We start from the raw sequence: 17306 nt of genomic DNA, 5'->3' as shown, positions 1-17306 counted from the left end.
GAATTGTTTATGGGGAGTTCTTCTAGTGACGAGTTTAGTAATTCAAGAGCATGATCCAGTGGGCTTCTTGGTGGTCGGTATACACCCAGAATGTAAACAGCGTTTGATTTTTTTTGTTTATAATGTGATTTTAACAAGCGGTCATCTCACAAACAAGTTCAATGCTTTTGCTATCAAGATTTACTACTTTCCACCTCATTGTCCAGATTAACTCTCTTAAATATTGCAACACCACCTTTTTGGTGCAATTCCCTACTATCTGCAATAAGTACATAGCTAATTAATCGGACATTTTTCAATAATATTAGCACTTGAGGCAGATGCTCAGTAATGTACAAGTATGTCAGGTTTTGAAAAGTGTAGGAAGTGGTTTAGTGTGTCAATTTTATTTCGAACTCTGTCAATGTTTTGATGGTAGATTACAAATTTGCTACCGTTTTTTTAGATTTTCCTTCGGTTTTTTTTCTTCAATCTTGATCATCTTCTTTTCCTATATAATGATTTTCGAAAGTAGTCAAGTGTAGACCTCCTGGCCTTATGTCTTCTGTTTGTTCACTGTGGCATTCCCTAAAAAAAGGGGTGCTGGGGGGTTGTTGGCTATTTTATTTGACTGTTTGGTGAGGCTGCTAGGAATGTATTATCTCCTGGCTGAGTTGGGTAGGTTCTGTGATTATTCATTTCTTCTATTATTCCCTGGTAGTATTGAAAATGGTTAAATTAAAATTGCTCTATTGTTCTTCACCATCCTTTCGTATTTTTGCATCTTGAGGGGGTTTTAGAGTGGGTTTGCAGGGCAGAGCACTATGGTGCGGAGATTTCCTGACATTATTTACATTATGGATGTGTTTCTATATTTGAATTTAAGGTTTTCCATTTCTTCAATTCTAGGGAGACACTAAATTTATTTTTCGCCTTTCCTTGTATATAGTGGTTTACCTAGACATGGTTTGTTTGTAGGACATGTAGCTATGAGTGGGTGTTTTTTTTTATTTTTTGAAGCCGGAGTTTGGATCACTTCTTTAGCTTTCCCACCATTTCTCGACCCACTTTTCCATTTTCTTTATTAGTGAGATTTTTCAGGTTTAATTCCAATAGTTGTATTTTTTCTTCAAGCAAATTATGGCTTTTCTCTTTAAAAATTCCTATTTCTCGCTACTAGAGATGTAGAAATTGATTGTGTTGAGTAGTGCTCATTGTTCTGTTTGTGTCTCAACATTGTTCAAAGATTTTTCCTCTTTTTGGTTAGATAGAATCTTTTCCCTTTGACAGCATTCTTTTCAAAGATAGAATCTCTTTTTTCCTGTTCATTGATTTTTGCTTCACATTTATCGATAAGCTCTGCTTGTTTCCTGTCTTGTTCTTCGAAAATACGCTGTATATTAGTAGACGTTCTTTTTCTTTGATTGCTTGAGATTCCAAGTGGGCATTGCTTTGTTGTAGGTTTTCCATTGCTAACAAGTATTTTTCTTCATTTTCTTTCTGAGTTCTTCAAGTTTTTGGTTTCCAAACTAGCTAATTTACATGAAAGTTTACTTTTATCTACTTTTAGGGTTTTGTTCTCTTCCAATAAAGTAGACCCTATTTTAGCAGCAATAATTAGACTGTCCTCAGTATTCCTTGGATTGAGTTCCATTATACCTTGCTCGAGTTCATTGTAATGATGAATTAGACATATTTATTTCTTCTTGTATTGAGAGCTGACCATTAGCCAGCTTAGTATTTTTTAGGACTGCAAGTTTGTGGATTAATGTAGCTTTTTGCACATCCAGTTGGTAGCTGATGTCTTGGCTAAATTTCTGAATTCCTTACTAGACAAATTGGACGCAATTTGCGTGGAAACCATTGTTTACAAGTTCCATTGCAAAAAATACCTTTATGTTTGACGCCTATGGTACAGACTCTCCACAGGGATATTTTGACATTTTTACAAATGGATATTTGTTTTCTTAAGGTTTAAAAATAATGCTCTTGTAGAGGGAGATTGTCAAAAAGAATATTATATCTACTGATGTCAGTTCATTTTCTTCTCCTGTCATTGTCAGATATAGGCAGTATGCAGTACTTAGGTGAGCTATTATTGCATCTGTAAGTTGAAGGGGTTGTTAACTTTGATAATGTTGTATAATTTGTTTATAGTTTAGTTGGGTTAGTTTTTTTTTATTCAATCTAATAATAGCACTTATAAATCAGCCTTAAAAAATTAAATTTTATTATATAATCTCTGTATTTCTCATGTCAGTAGCTACTAAATTCACCACTGTTTCATAAGCAAAATATTTTGTCAATAAGTTTTTTATTTTTATTAATATATTTCCAAATTAAACTGAGTGCTTATGAATTATAATCATAGATTTTTATTGAAGAGCTCTCTATTTACAAACAAAACACCACCCCCACCCCCCCCCCCACCCCCCCAAAAGCAGAAATCAGTCAGTGTCATTGTATATGTAATCTGTTGAAGGCCGAGAGTGGTTATCAGTTGATCTTGACTTGATAAGACAGGTTATAAATAATCCTTATACTGCTCTATACCTGAGTAGTGAAAAGTGCAGTGCACCTGCTAAAAATTATCTGTTCACAGTTTACTCACAGTATCCAAAAGTGAGATGAGCACAACTTTGATATTATAATGTAAGTAGATTATGTTTTAAATTAAAGATTATTAAGCACCAAAATACAGGTAAACTACACAGTCAGCCATCTTGTGTCCAATTCCACTTATTATTCTTGGTTTTTCACACAGACTCTACTGTCATAAAATCAGTTAGCTGATGATACTAGTCAAAGATCATTACTTACCCGTGCATACGGACAATGAGTTTAGTTGGAAAACAAATGAGTAATATTTTATATAATGCTAACTAACACTCAGTGCCTTGACTACTCACCACCAGGGCAAGAACGTCAGAAGCCATCAGCATGTAGAACACCTTATTCCAGCCCCACTGGGAGACAACTCCGGCCAGCAAGGGTCCAACTGCCGCACCTGTAATTTACCACAGATTGACATTATCTGGAGTATATGACACCAAATACTAGTAGAATTTGTTGATGAGGTTCTGTCAATAAAATTACTATTTATGCACTACAAATTTGTTTTTGGTTACAACAATAAGATGTGCTAAATTATCGTTATCCTCAAGAGAACATGTATAATGGCAAAGTTAAATTTCTAATAATTTCCACCCAGTTAGAACAACCACTTTCTTGTCCATCATAAAGGTTTCTTTAACAATAAGATGTGCTAAGTTATGGCTCCAAAACCAAAGAAATTTGAGGACATAGGATAATTAAACAAAATTTTACAACCAACTTATTTGCTGCTCCAAAAAAAGTGTTTTGAAGAAATGAGAACAAACAGTGCTGGAACTAAGTAATATCTTGTGAAAGGGCTTATTTTGTAGAAGGCTAAATCGCTATAAACACACTATAAAACTTTACAACAAACTAACTTTCCAGGAAAACTTTACAAATACTAACTTCTTCAATGTGGTGCATCCATTCAACAATAGCAGTTGAAACACTGAATAAATTTATTGTGATTAAAATCCCACAAAGAATAAATTTAAGCATTACATAGCACAAGAATAATTGGAAGACAGACCTATAGAGCCTGTGCCATCTATGATGGCTGTAACAGTGGCTAGTGCTTTGGAGTTTCCCTGCAGAGAATGATGAGTGCCCAGCTCTGCTGAGACAGCTGTGGTGATGAGAGCGTATGGACCGTTGACCAACAGCCCGGCCACCAGCAACAAGCCAAAGTTGAGTGCCAAACTATGTGCTCCATACAAGTTGTATATCTGCAGCTGTAACACAACAGAGACTATCACACACTGTTGACCAACAGTCTGGCGACCAGGAACAAGCCAAAGTTGAGTGCCAAACTATGTTCTCCATACAAGTTGTATACCTGCAGCTGTAACACAACAGAGACTATCACACACTGTTGACCAACAGTCCGGCCACCAGCAACAAGCCAAAGTTGAGTGCCAAACTATGTGCTCCATACAAGTTGTATATCTGCAGCTGTAACTCAACAGATACTATCACACACTGTTGACCAACAATCTGGCCACCAGCAACAAGCCAAAGTTGAGTGCCAGACTATGTGCTCCATACAAATTGTATATCTGCAGCTGTAACACAACAGAGACTATCACACACTGTTGACCAACAATCTGGCCACCAGCAACAAGCCAAAGTTGAGTGCCAGACTATGTGCTCCATACAAATTGTATATCTGCAGCTGTAACACAACAGAGACTATCACACACTGTTGACCAACAGTCCGGCCACCAGCAACAAGCCAAAGTTGAGTGCCAGACTATGTGCTCCATACAAATTGTATATCTGCAGCTGTAACACAACAGAGACTATCACACACTGTTGACCAACAGTCCGGCCACCAGCAACAAGCCAAAGTTGAGTGCCAGACTATGTGCTCCATACAAATTGTATATCTGCAGCTGTAACACAACAGAGACTATCACACACTGTTGACCAACAGTCCGGCCACCAGCAACAAGCCAAAGTTGAGTGCCAAACTATGTTCTCCATACAAGTTGTACACCTGCAGCTGTAACACAACAGAGACTATCACACACTGTTGACCAACAATCCGGCCACCAGCAACAAGCCAAAGTTGAGTGCCAAACTATGTTCTCCATACAAGTTGTACACCTGCAGCTGTAACACAACAGAGACTATCACACACTGTTGACCAACAGTCCGGCCACCAGCAACAAGCCAAAGTTGAGTGCCAAACTATGTTCTCCATACAAGTTGTACACCTGCAGCTGTAACACGACAGAGACTATCGCACACTGTTGACCAACAGCCTATGGCACAGTTTACATTGCACTGTTACACAAGTGAATTTCTCTGAACTAAAGTAAACAATACAATGCTGTACTCACCACAGGGACAGCCACAACAAGCATGACTGCACAGGTGGAAGCACTCTTGCCGCTGTAGTCACTGATGATACCTGCTGCAATGCCACCGACAATGCCACCAACATCAAACACCGTCGACAGATCTGCACTTTCTGCTGGTCCGAGTGAAGCTGTACAAAAATCACACATCAAAACATTTTTAAAGAGTAATGATCATCATGAAGTTATATTTTGTATAATTAAATCACTGAAATACCTTTGAACAATTGATGTATACTAGGAGTACACATTCTTCACATCACAGCAGGATAAGTGAACATATTACAAACAATAAATTATTAACAAATGTACCAAACAACATAATACACAGTGTTTGTTGTCCACGAACAGAATATACAATGAATTTTATTGCTCAGTTATTGTAGAAATTATGACAAATTATTACCTGAGTTTGAATACAATAGTGTAAGATTGTGATATCAATGTCATACTTGTGAGAATGAATTATAAAACATCCAATCATTCTTATTATTGTCAATGGGTATAATCTTACAACTATACCTACATACATTCAAAACACAGTTCCACTGACTTCAGATCCAGCACTTTAAAATATCTCAGTGGCTCATCAATAATTCATGAACAGAGTAAAACGTATTGGACACTGAAAGCGTTAGAGATGAGTTTTAAATTGATTTTGGCTACTAGAATTTTTTTATAATTTCAGGGAGTTCATTGATTAGTTTCACATCAAATTGTTGTGGAAGGTGTTGAGATAAAGTTTATGTTGGAGAGTTATAAAATTGACCCTGACTCTGGTTTCATATTGATGAATGTCACCGCCACAAATAAAAGCGCATATAAACCTGCGATACATGAATATAGAGATAGAATATATAATGTCTACACGAATCTTCAATACACGCATCTAAATCTGCCACAAGAATATAGAGACAAGGCAAAGTCAGCAATACAAACTCCCTGAAAGCTTCTCTACACAAATCTCTATAATTCATTTTGCTAATTATTTTAACAGCCTTTTCCTTGAGTTTGAGGAATCGCTCCATTTTGTTTTTAGCACAACCTCCCCAAGTCTTAAGTGTGAATGGATTAAGCCTGAGGTGACTCTAGCACAAACCATACCAACATGGTCGCTCCACGTATCCATGATTATTGCCAGAAATTTTGTGGAATTAGTCTTTTTAGGGGACATCAACAAACACAGCTGCCCGCATGGCACGATCATGCTGACGAATTTATTTCAAAGAAATATTGAATGCTTGCATTTAATTTCACGTAAAAAGTGATTTCTTATTCTGTACTGACTAGCTTTTCAAACGGACAGTCAAGTCGTCACCATATTGAACTAGATTTCCATGCTGGATTACAAAATTCAATCTACCGACATAAATGAAAAACAGAAGAGGCCCAAGAACCAGTCCTTGAGGGACACCGTGGGACATTTAAATTTTGTTTGAAAGAACATTCGAAATCTCCACGCACCGATGACAATCTTTGAGGTAAGAAGTGAGCCATGTATAAGGGAGACCCCGAACACCACATTTTTCTACCTGGTGCAACAATTCATCCACTGAACAGAGAAACAATCTGACATAAAACTGGCCGCGATAGCTCCACGCCTGGTGGTTACAGAGCGAAATGTAATCTACATTCTGGATAACATTCATATATATATATATATATATATATATATATATATATATTAGGTCACACACAAAAAGGTTTCTGATACCAACAAAAACTCACTTGAGGTCTTGATGTACTGCGGCAACCAATAGAGGAATGTGTAGCTCACCAACTTAGCGAAGAACAGGCATAAAGAGAACTCCACTACTCCCTACAAATAACACACAAAGTTACTAGATGAGTGTTGTGATTTATCATTAGCGAAGGGGTTTTGATGTACTGTGACAACCAATAGGATCTGCATCGAGGGGACACTTGGCATCAGCAAACAGTGTAAAATTAAAGGAAGGGCCAAGGGTTAACAACTAATCTAGGAAACAAGGAAACCAGGTGAGGAAATATTGGGAACACCATTTCTGTGTGGTCCAAGACGAAGAGGGGGTGTTTTGTTAGTGGGTATGTCTTCAAGAATACACATGACGGAGGGCACACTTGTTCCGATTGGTTACGGTAAGACTAAGCGTGCATACAGTTATGCATTGTTTACATCAACTCTGCCAAAAAAAAGACATACGACAATATATCACATTAGAAATAAAGATGAACCTAATCTTTTAATTCTAAGAAATTCATAAGTGTCCTTAAAAAAAAATGTATAGCTATTATTCGGTTAAAGATAAACAAAGATTTTGTTTCTTTTAATATTTTAGTATTTTACGAGAGTTTTTTTCATTACACTGCATTACAGTTATCAATCAAAGGAAAATTTTACATGAAGATTCAATTTGATTCTTACTTACTATTTATGTATAATTTTTTATTTAATAAAAGAAACCAAACATGTAAAAAATAAATTACATACTCCAAAATTAGAGGGAAGTATAAATGAAGTACAAAACAATACTTACAGGAATTTTAAGTGCTCCAAAAAACCCGACAGGTTTTGCTTCATTATCAGTTGGAAGAATGGGTCTACCTTCAGAGTGCAGTCTAGACAAGTCACCCTGAAATGTACAGTGATCATTAACAGCACCTAGATAGTTGCAATAATCTCACCTAATTATTCAGAAATAAAAATGATCATTTCAGATTATTGCGGCATCTCAATCATCACATAAATTACACTCATAATATGATTTAAAGACTAATTTTATTTTAACATCTGTTTACAGGGATGGATCACCTAGGGAAGCCAAACATTTTGACAATTTAATCGTTTTAACTGTGTAAGCAATTTCGATACAATCTAAACCAGAAAACTTAGTTAGTATATAGGACTAGTTTAAATCACAGTTCAGTTTAATCCATTTATCGTTTGAAACATGAGCATGTGTGTTCAGATTTTATATTAACTGGGTCTGCATATTCTTTCTGTTTGGTTGTAATTATCAAGTTTGCCACAGAAAATATGTAGAAATTGCATAAGAAAAAAAATACTTTTGAGGAAAAAAAATTATATATGTAAGGACATGTTAAATATTCAATAATTTTACTGTTATTGTTAACTATAATTAAGTTATAACAGCATACTTTTAAAATGGTACCAAAATGTAGTACCACACTGCAGCAGAGTTATTTATCATATTGATTATTGTCAAAGCATTCAAAAACAAAATATCATGGTATAATAATTGAATTCCTTTCTGCAGTCTTAGATAATTTGTATTTTTATTTGCTGAAGAGGACTTTGGTTTCAGAATTATAAATTGTTAAAACAATTTAGATTTATACAATTTTATCTATACTGTAATTAATTGGAATGAAATCAACTTCATTTGGTTGTTAATAATCTTATATCCAAGAGAAAATTTTCCAAATATTATAAGTAATATGTAATTTTGTATAAAATTTACAACATTTTTTATCAATACATATTTTTTTATCAGAAATATTAGAATTATTTTTAAAACTTAGTTCTACAAGATTACAACAAACTTTAATAAAACATTCATCCAACAATCTACATTCTTTTCCAACATTGAAACAACTTAAATAAATGAATGCATTTCTTTATTTAATGTTATAATATTAGATTAAACTATTTTCACTGAATTAAATACAATATAAAGCATTTTTTCTAATATTTGGTACGAAACCATCAAAATGAAATTGAGGCAGAGGCATGAAATTGAAATACCGCATTAGTCTAATGACACTGGTCAAGGTCATTTAATAAAGAGCTGCAATGACGTAGTGAAACCAAAAAAGACAGTGAAAATGTATCACACATTTAAAGCTTTATAGTTATTAAAAATGTCCTTAGGTTAGTGGCAAGCATATGTACTGATCAGAAATTCTACAGGAGCACAGTTCTACAGGTCTGTGCAGAGTTTATTTATACTTTTACCACAATAGGTGTTGGGTAAAAATATATTAATGATGAGAAACCACAAATTAAATATGATGAATTCTAAACTAACAAGTCCGGTCTCACCTTGAATAATATGATACTTTTTATACAGGGCAAAATACAACACAGTGCATCAATCAGTGTTTATAAAAAAAATAGACATGTATTTAAGTAAGTAAGTAAGTAATCACAAGTAAGTAAGTAAGTAAGTAATCTGAAGTAAGTAATCACATTACTTACTTCAGATGAAATACTACAATATAGTGATACAAAACTATATAAAAGATTTAGCTCAATCAATCAATCAGTAATTCAGTTATTAAAAATTGGAAAAAACATTTCTTTAAAAGGGTATTATGCTTAATATTTAATCTTTTCGTAGCATTCAGTGAAACAATTAAAACTAGTGAAAAACATACATTGGAAATTCATAAAGTATTACTAAACTCTACATTTTGTTACTACTGCAGATAAATAAATAAGATTTAATGAATTGATACTACACGTAAAAATCTACTGTATCAAGTCATTATAATTTTTTATGGCATATGGGATACAATTAGCAAGAAACTGAAAATGATGTTGAGAGCATAGCAAAATGTGCAGATAATAAAATGTCTTTTTTAATAGAACAGAATACCACAAACTCCACTTTAAAAAATAACATTAGTTAGAAAAATTAAGTCATTTACAGTTATTTTTAACATCAGGATGGTCAGTATGAATTTAGTCCAGAAATGTATAAATAACTTAGTTAAAATATTATTTATAAAAATAAAATTTGTACACAAAACGGTGGGCATAAAAGACTTTTTACAAACCTTTCACCTCATCAGGATGACAACTCTAGTGGAGACAAAGAAAAATCTTATATGTAAAGTCAGTTAAAAATGCAAATAATTTTAACCTCTCAAGAGACCAAAAGTTACACGTAAAGAAATTCAATTTGAAAACCCCTGAAAACACTGGCAGCCATTTATTCCTTTTGAATTCTGATTATTAAACACAGTTTAGTAAAAAGTATATAAAACAGCTAGTGAGAGATAAACATATGTATAAAAAAATAGTTTTTCATACACGTAAAACAGCTAAAATGTAAAAAGTACAAAAATGATTTTTTTTTATAGCTTTAGTTTTCTTTTGCACCTTACTTTTTGTATATCTTTACTCTTAGTGCTCAAACTGCATTCTTTCTGCAGTTTGGCAATATATATTTGTTGTAGTCATCCACAACATTCTGTACTACAACGAGAATTTTTGAAGTTTGGTAGTAGATGATTGTTGTAGTTATCCACAAAATTCTGCACTACAATTACAGGGATTTCTGCAGTTTGGCAATATATATTTGTTGTAGTCATCCACAACATTCTGTACTACAACGAGAATTGTTGAAGTTTGGTAGTAGATGATTGTTGTAGTTATCCACAAAATTCTGCACTACAATAACAGGGATTTCTGCAGTTTGGCAATATATATTTGTTGTAGTCATCCACAACATTCTGTACTACAACGAGAATTGTTGAAGTTTGGTAGTAGATGATTGTTGTAGTTATCCACAAAATTCTGCACTACAATAACAGGGATTTCTGCAGTTTGGCAATATATATTTGTTGTAGTCATCCACAACATTCTGTACTACAACGTGAATTTTTGAAGTTTGGTAGTAGATGATTGTTGTAGTTATCCACAAAATTCTGCACTACAATAACAGGGATTTCTGCAGTTTGGCAATATATATTTGTTGTAGTCATCCACAACATTCTGTACTACAATAACAAGGACAATACAAGTCAAGGAGAGCATAACAACATGGGCTCTTGATGTCTCGTCCTCATGACTTGCATTATGTGCAGTGACAATGCCTGGGTTCATTTTCTCCTTTTTAGACTCCAAGCAGCTTTCGGGTATGTTTCATTTCTTTTCTTTCTCTTTTATTTTAGTAGCAGATCATTGCCACAAGTTGTAGCTTTTAAGAACATGATGAAGATGATAGATTTCAATCCTCAAAACATAGTTTTATACATTTTGTAACATATAACAATGACAAATGTCCAAAATCCTATTACCCTTGAAAATTATTTAGTCAGTTCAAAGACTAATTTCATACACACTATACTTATTGGAGAATAAAACTGTATTGGTTGCGATTTCTGAATGAATAATTTTGTTGCAACTTTTGACATCGAGTTTGTGGTATTTTATTTTACTCAAAAACACCTTCAGTTTGATGTACATTTTGACCTATTTTATCATTTAACATTCCTTTCCAATCCTTGCAGAGTATGATAGCTGATGCAAAATTAATACTGGCTTAAAACAATATATTTTTTTAGGTGCAGTCTTATTTAATTATATGCAATAGCTACAAAAGTACATAGTTATACCCTAATACACACTCACACTGAACTATTCTACAACAAAACAGCACAACACTGGCATAGCAAAGCAGTACAGTTTCATGAGGTGAAATGAAAAATTACATTTGGGAAGAAGACATAACATTCCTGTAACACCTTTGACAGGACTGTGGCAGGCATGGTAATTAATATGGATGATAAACACCTAAAAAAAAATTCAGTAAAACGTCAAGCAATTTTATCAGGTGTAAGAAAAATGAACAACCTCACCAAAAAAAGTTCAAGTAAATTGGAAAACTATACTAGTTTTAAAACCAACTATACCTGTCAAAGTAAAGAGTTTTAATTGCTTCTGAATATTTTTATCCTGTTTTTCCTGACATTGAACTTGACTTGACTTAAAAACTGCAATGTTCATTCTAATCTAACAAAAATTGCCTAATGTAAAAAAGTCTTATTAAAACGTTGGATTAAAAATATGTTTTACGTTATTTAACAAAATATTAGAGTATATATATCAACAGGAAAGTGTTAATTTATACCTCCATGCCAGTTAGACAACTCAACACTTACATCGAGGGAATTGTCATCTGGATCTGCTACGTCGTGCGACGTCACTGGTCCACCATCCCAGTCAGCCCCCTCCTCGTCAGAAGACGGCAGACGCTGGTAACTATTGTTGATAGCCTAGCAAGCACCAGACACCACACACTGCGTTAGTACTAACTACCAGGAGTGAGGAGGTTAACTGGGTCGTGCAACAACCAATTTCAGTAACATCTAATTAAAACGTATAGAGAACAGTAGGCTTAAAAACTCCAGGTTTTAAAATAGATAACCGGATATTTCCCTCAGATATGGCAGTTACTTCAGTTATACCAACATAAACTGTAATCAGTGACATTTAATCAAATGATTAACAAATATTAATGAAAATTTACAGTTTATCAAATAGAGGACACTGCCAAATCACCTCAATACGAGCTGTATATTTAGATTAATATATTGTACTGCTTACTAAATTATCCTGACAACAATAAGAGATTGTCGCATTGATCGTGTTATTATTTTTTTAAAGAAACCCCTCAACTAAAATTGATAACTAAAACTTTCACACTAAGAGTTGCTCAAGTTGTAGATATGTGAAAGTAACCTGTTTAATTTTATCCAAACAACAATATGAGATTGTCGCATTGATCGTGTTATTATTGTTTTTAAAGAAACTCCTCAACTAAAATTGATAACTAAAACTTCCACAGCTATTCACAGTGGCTAGAGTTGTAGATTTGTGAAAGTTGCCTGTTTAAATTTATTCTACAGAGAAACGGTCATTAGTAGACCAGTGCAAAACCAAACATAATCTTTTTTTAATCTAGCCTTCAACATGGTGATCACCGAGTGGCAAAGAGGTATTACGTATTAGTATAATCCGCTACTTTAAAGAATGGTAATATTTATCCATGAGGATAAATTAGTATTATTCACATTGGATACTTAGCAATTAAAATGGTAAGAACATCTAGATGTTTTGGACATTATATTCAAATTACGTTGCATAATATTTCAAACACATCTAGCCTCAGAGTGAATGAATTACAAAACTACATTGTAAAAAACCTAACAAACAATGGTAGGAAGATATTTCGCAAGGTTGGTGTATTGTATTCAAACCATGTTGCTTATATATCTCAGACATCTACCCTTAGAATAGGTGTTTACAATACTACATGTGGAGTACCTAATATACACAGTGGTAGGAGCTCATCTAGTTAGGTTGTGATTATTGGCTAATTAACCCTTTGACTTGGTTTGACGTTGTAAGGCTACGACTGCATTACGCGGTTTGACGTTTATATAACACCAGCCATCAGTCTACCATGTGGTTCCATCTTGTGGAAAAATTACAAACTATTTCAACCAAATAATAATGTTAGAACCTTGTGGATAAAACAAGGAACATATTACTGTTCTTCTTTGGTTTTCTTTTATTTTATTCGTCTGAACATTTACGAAACTTAACACGCTGTTACCAGCTGACTGCAGTAATGACGTCAGGAGTAAACAAAGCGGAGTAACTTGTTTACCGAGATGTATTCGGTTGTGTTTTATGTTGGTGGATTTGATTTTTCATTATAAAAGTGTTTGTGATTGTAATATGTGATTTTAATAGTGTAATTAGTTGTAAAAATGACAGCACGGGATAGTGAAATTGACCACCGGGTGGGCTGTGATTCTGATGATACTGTTAGTATTGATATTCACTATGCCCAATCGTGAGGAAAGTGATGAAGATGACATTCTTAGCTGCTCTTCATCTAGGCATACAGGTAATAAAGTACCTGTACTTATGGATGGCAATGTTAGTGAACATGAGGCCTACTCAAAACTAATTTGGCCAAGGTAGGCCTACTGGGCCTAATAATGGAAACATTCGCTTACAGTTAGGGCAAGTGGGGTACCATGGAAAGAGAGACAAATCATTTAGACCATAACAGACCTAACTCTAGATATGAAGCCATTCTTCAAAGATTATTACACTAAAACCAACTTTTAACACGTAAAAAATATGTTAACATGCAGGTAAAATAATTTTACAATATATAATTACTATGTATTCATTAATACAATTCTTTATATTTATTTCTGAGCAAAAATCACGAGTATTTGACCAAAATTAGGTTAGATATTGCATTTTTACTAGACATCTAAGTTATCGTACCCGATTATTTCAAAGAAGTTCTACCGTAGGGGTTATCATGTGCTCTATAAGTACCTTGTCAAAGGGTTATACTGAATACTTAAGTAGTAAAAGTGAGAATCTGCTTGCTAAGTATTTAAATGCTAATAATTTTGCTTAAACTTATTTTATCTGATGCGGTCACAGTTCTCTATAAATAATATATAAATAAAGAATCTGTGCTAATGCTTATATATTAATGTCAAAATGCTAATAAGAACCACAAACGTTGACAAATCACTTAGTATTGATGTATAACTTGTAGAATTATTTTGTTGTAAAACTGATAACGGACCAGTACAGTACTGAGAAAGTTCTTTTTTTTTTTTAAATATTTTAAACAATAACTAACAAGTCACATAAGTTATACAAAACTAGTTTTCCAAAGTGAATACTCAATGAAAGCATGATAACGATGTATGAGCAACTTTTACAGCACAGGATACCAACATCACCGGAACAGCTCCAGCGTCTACCACATATGTGTCGATGGGGTGACAAGACAAGAGCCAAGCTGGATAACAGAAGCACAAGGAGACTTACGTTCTTGTGAACGTCAACTGTGTTCTTTACTGATTTCAAAATCTGCCGGATGGGCTTGGACAAAGTTCGGCTCTGTTTCGACTTAGTTTTGAACTTGATGGAACTGCGTTTGCGGACGTACTTGGATCCTCGCATGGACGACATAGAAGTGGTACTGTCTCCCATCCGATCCATCTGGACTAGGTTACTCTGTTGTCACAATGGATTAGTGATTAGTCACAAATACACTAACCTATCAATCACTACCACCAGGTCCAGTTATATTTTAGAGTTCGTGATTACCATCTGGACTAGGTTCCTCTGTTGGTATAATGGATTAGTGATTAGTCACATATACACTAACCTCTCACTCACTCCCACCAGCTCCAGTTACATTTCAGAGTTCGTGATTACCATCTGGACTAGGTTACTCTGTTGTCACAATGGATTAGTGATTAGTCACAAATACACTAACCTAACAATCACTCCCACCATGTCCAGTTATATTTCAGAGATCGTGATTACCATCTGGACTAGGTTACTCTATTGTCACAATGGATTAGTGATTAGTCACACATACACTAACCTATTAATCACTCCCACCAGGTCCAGTAATACTTCATAATTAATTACCATCTGGACTAGGTTACTCTGTTGGTACAATGGATTAGTGATTAGTCACACATACACTAACCTATCACACTCCCACCAGGTCCAGTAATTCTTCATGTTTACCATCTGGACTAGGTTACTCTGTTGGTACAATGGATTAGTGATTAGTCACACATACACTAACCTAACAATCACTCCCACCAGGTCCAGTTATATTTCAGAGTTCATAATTACCATCTGGACTAGGTTACTCTGTTGTCACAACAGATTAATGATTAGTCACATACTCATACACACACACAGAAGTGCGCGTGTGCGTGCACGTGCACGCACACACGCAGTTGCTCTGCACAGTTCCTGGAGGTTTACAATGCATACATCAAAAAGGTACGTTTCCCCGAAGTGGTGGCAACAGATTGGTACTTCTCCCTAAAGGGAAGAAGCCACCAGACAACCGTACATCTCTGCATGTTAGATACAGCCGGAAAAATTCTGAAGCTGTACAACCCATAGGAAAATTGAAGCAGTGGTTCAACCGTTGCTCACCAGCAACCATTATAGCCTCCTAAAAGGTTGGTCTACCTTGGACGCAATTGATCTTGTTGTCAATTCAGCTAAAGAAGCAATTGCTAGAACTAGATTGAAAGGAGGTACAAAGAAGTACTGTCTCGTGATGACACTAGATATCAGAAACACTTTAAACTCAACCAGGTGGGACTGCATCTTGAAAGCTCTTTCTGATTTGATCGTTCCAAGATATCTTCAACGATAGTATTGAGCTATTTTATGGATAGGGGTCTTGGAGGACTGCACGAAAACCGGTCTAAAGCAGTATAGTCACTGGAGGAGTACCTCAAGGCTCTGTTCTTGGTCAGTTACTGTGGACTATGGCAGGTTGAAGACGCAGTCTGTGTTATAGCCGGAATGCTGCATATCAGAATACTAGCAGAAGAACCAAGAGCCCTCCTATGAAAAGGGGCTCTTCACTTTAGTTCAGATGAGCTCAGGATCAAAGAGCGACAAAAAAGCATGTAGCGGTAGCAAAGAATGTGGGATAACACTGTAAACAGAACATGGACAAACCTTATCCCACACTTGAGTATTTGGTTGAACTGCGGTCACGGTGAAATAAACTAATACTTAACGCAAATGATCCAAGGATACGGATGCTTTTGATAGAACCTACATTGATTTAAACACGAGGATTCTTCGGAATCCCCATCCTGGCCTGGAGTCAATGAAGGCAAGAAGCACATATTTGTTGTGTGGTCCTGCTTCGACTTATTACATAGTGCTTGAGAATCTGCCGTCCAACAGCGAATCAAACCAGATTCTCTGGTGAAAGCTATGCTCTCATCAAAGTCAGCATGGGAGACAACAAGCGTATCCTGAAACGGAAGTCCTCCAGGAGTTCCGTCGCATAAAACGGATCTGAGCATATAATAAATATAATAACAACCTGAAGAGAAGAAACAGTGACTTCAATTAAACGATGGAAAAGCAATAAATAAATCCTCCCTCTGTGAAGTAATGCCTAGCGGCGGTTCCATGAAGGAATTAGAGAATCTAATATATTCAAACTATACAGTAATGCCCGGAACCCGTAAATGAGTTTCTTCCACACACTTCTGGAAAAAACCACATGCACGAGCGTGCGTGCACGCGCGCGCACACACACACAAAATTAATACTCACTCTCACCATGTTCAACATACTTTATTGTTCATGATTATCATCTGAACACCAAATCATCAATTATGTCTATAAAATATTAAGAATAGTTGCGAAGGCCATAGGAGTCAAGTTCTTAAGAAGTGACGTGTTCATAGTAGATGACCTCCAAAAGCCAAAGGATACATTGATCCTTTAAAAATTCATTTCTCAATTCGTATACTGGTCTGTGAGGGCTGCGTGGTTGTCGCCATAACTTTCTCCCAAGTACATTTGCATCATCGAGTCCTTGACCAGCTACAAAAAAATGCTCCTGGGCCGTTTAAGATCACTGGTACATGACAGCCATCTCGCCCACACTGGGGTTAGGGACGGCAGGATGTCATAGAAGCCGAAGCAGTTGCAGGGTTCATGAACGTAACTAATGAGGTCATCATACCTAAATACAATTCAATACTAAATATGGTATGTAATAATTCCAGAGACGTAAAAGATTTATTTGTTATTGCGAACTA

The 17306-nt window shown here is 35.2% G+C and overlaps 1 protein-coding gene across 5 annotated transcripts in view; it reads right to left on the bottom strand.

Annotated features, from left to right (window-relative positions):
* LOC124358009 (glucose-6-phosphate exchanger SLC37A2) overlaps positions 1 to 17306 on the bottom strand; it is a 58616-nt gene that overhangs the window by 5352 nt on the left and 35958 nt on the right. The window contains exons 7-12 of one of the 5 annotated variants that reach the window (XM_046810225.1): positions 11823 to 11936; positions 7451 to 7546; positions 6663 to 6753; positions 4917 to 5065; positions 3605 to 3806; positions 2889 to 2986 (exon numbers count right to left, since the gene is read on the bottom strand). In XM_046810225.1, the coding sequence (XP_046666181.1) occupies positions 2889 to 2986; positions 3605 to 3806; positions 4917 to 5065; positions 6663 to 6753; positions 7451 to 7546; positions 11823 to 11936 (750 nt within the window). Of the gene's footprint in view, positions 1 to 2888; positions 2987 to 3604; positions 3807 to 3921; positions 4027 to 4361; positions 4467 to 4916; positions 5066 to 6662; positions 6754 to 7450; positions 7547 to 11822; positions 11937 to 14529; positions 14719 to 17306 lie in introns of those variants that run through there. The other 4 variants (XM_046810224.1, XM_046810226.1, XM_046810227.1 and 1 more) reach the window with 4 other exon arrangements.

Source organism: Homalodisca vitripennis, chromosome 3, assembly GCF_021130785.1.
Source record: "Homalodisca vitripennis isolate AUS2020 chromosome 3, UT_GWSS_2.1, whole genome shotgun sequence".
Classification (NCBI taxonomy): domain Eukaryota; kingdom Metazoa; phylum Arthropoda; class Insecta; order Hemiptera; family Cicadellidae; genus Homalodisca; species Homalodisca vitripennis.
Note: the sequence above shows the minus strand (reverse complement) of the source record. Positions and strands in the feature narration are given on the sequence as shown.